Below are 1,947 nucleotides of genomic sequence, written 5' to 3'. Positions count from 1 at the left end.
GCTTTTCCAGGTAGAGAGTTTGATTTGTCCAAGGAAAGGGATGGGGAGGGGATGGGAGGGGAAGGCAGGGGGGTGTGGCTCAAGGTGATGGATGTGTCATTGAGGTTTCTCGACGATCGGCCGAGTGAAATTCACGCGTAGTGTGTGGGGCGGATGAGGAGAGTTTGATTCTTTTCATGAAGCTGGAAAATGAGAGACATGGACGATTTTGAGGGATGCGAACCCGAGGAAGCTCAGCCTTTTTTTGGTGGGGAGTGGTCCAAGGTGACTATCCGTACAGCGGCACAGCAGGTCCACGGCAGCACTGGTTGGCGTATATACGGGGGGGCGGAGAGGGGTTGCTCGCCTGCTACAGGAGCTAAGGAACCGGTAATGTACCGAAACCTGACCAAAAGGCCCTCTAGGGTGGTAGATGGATGCTGCGCCAGCAAGGTCCACGCGGCTGTTCCCCTACCCCCCCTCCAAGGTACGATACTCTTACTAGGTAAGGGACTCAGCTGCTTCGAAATGCCCCGGGGTGGATTACTAGCCACTCTGTAATTTATTCAATCCTGACCCGGTCGAATGCGCCGAGAAGAAACAACATTTGGTGCCTATAACCTACCTAGAGTGGTAACGAACATGAACACGAAATAGTAAAAAATCAAGAAATAATTATACTCAAAATCCCGGCCAACAGAACAACGATTTTCCCATTCGTCATTCCAGTGCCCCCGCTACCCACCTTTCCGCGGCTGTACCTATCGCTATTACTACTAGGTACATACGGACATCTCGGTGCTATCTCCGCTGACTCCAGACGCCCGAATCGCCTAACGCCTCCGGACGATCATGACATGGATCATTGCCCTCCAAACTCTGCCAACTCTGTCTTCCAATCATACAATGCGAAGCTTCCATGAAGAATTTTTCCACAACGATAACACAAACTAACGAGAACCAAAAAAAAGGCCTCTCATCGCATCGTCTTGCGCATCGAGCCGCGCTGCCGCTCCTTGCTCTCCACCGCCAAGTCGTAATTCTCCACGTCCGAAGCCGACTGCGAGCCGCCCTTGCGAATCTGGAACGCAGCCGGGAACCGGAAGCCAAAGGCCACCATGACGAAGAACATGAGCGTGGCGTCAAACACGTAGAGCGTCCACTCGTGACGGAGCGGGTACCCGTCGCCGCCAAGGACGTACTCGATGAGACGGAAGACGGACCGCACCATGATGCACGCGCTAACGAAATAGAGCATCCACAGGCCCGACCTCCACGGCGAGGCGCCCGCCAGGGACGCCTGCGTGGGGTTCTTTGCGAGACGCGCGTGGAAGACGACGGCGGTGACCCAAAAGAGGGCAAAGAGGAGGATCTGGATGACGAGACCGGCGACGATGAGGGTCTGGCCCATCTTTTGGCTGCCGTCCTTGACCATGAGCCCGCCGCCGGAGGCCTGCACGAGGAAGGAGAAGCAGTCGCCCGCGACAAAGATGCGCGTGAGCCAGTTGATGCGAATCACGGACAGGGGCTCGCCGTGGACGCTGCGGATGATGCGGCCGAGGGTCATGTAGACGGAGGCGGCGAAGAGGGCGGGCGCGATGAGGATCGTGAGGGACTGCATCACGTAGGGGCCGATGTCGCCGGTGCGATCGCGCGCGATGGCTCTGCCTGCATATCCGACGATTTCGACTAGGGAAGACATCGACTGTCAGTCAATGATCTCGAAATCACAGAGGGAAGCGAACGAGTTTGGGGATGGGGATCATGGAGACGAGGTCGGGATGGCGGCGAGCACTTACGTATACCGCCTATGACGAAGACGATGCAGAACCACGTCCTTGTCCTGGCAATCTTGTACGCGTGGAAGAGCGTGGCGAGGACGAAGAGGACTTCAAAGATGATGGCTGCCACCGAGCTGGGCACGTAGTGCCAGAGGTAGTACCCGTTGTGTGACTCAAGCGTAGGCAT

At 56.5% G+C, this 1,947-nt stretch overlaps 1 protein-coding gene across 1 annotated transcript; it reads right to left on the bottom strand.

Moving 5' to 3' along the window:
- Nucleotides 1–955: 955 nt before the first annotated feature.
- Nucleotides 956–1,947, bottom strand: CORC01_03978 (RTM1 protein; the record flags this gene model as incomplete). The annotated part of the gene is made up of 2 exons (XM_022615627.1): nt 956–1,668; nt 1,779–1,947. The coding sequence occupies 2 exons, from the start codon at nt 1,945–1,947 to the stop codon at nt 956–958; spliced, it is 882 nt and encodes a 293-aa protein (XP_022477804.1).

This window comes from Colletotrichum orchidophilum, assembly GCF_001831195.1.
Source record: "Colletotrichum orchidophilum strain IMI 309357 chromosome Unknown Scaffold_25.1, whole genome shotgun sequence".
In the NCBI taxonomy this organism is placed as follows: Eukaryota; Fungi; Ascomycota; class Sordariomycetes; order Glomerellales; family Glomerellaceae; genus Colletotrichum; species Colletotrichum orchidophilum.
The sequence above is the reverse complement of the archived record's forward strand: the minus strand, read 5'-3'. Positions and strand labels throughout refer to the sequence as shown.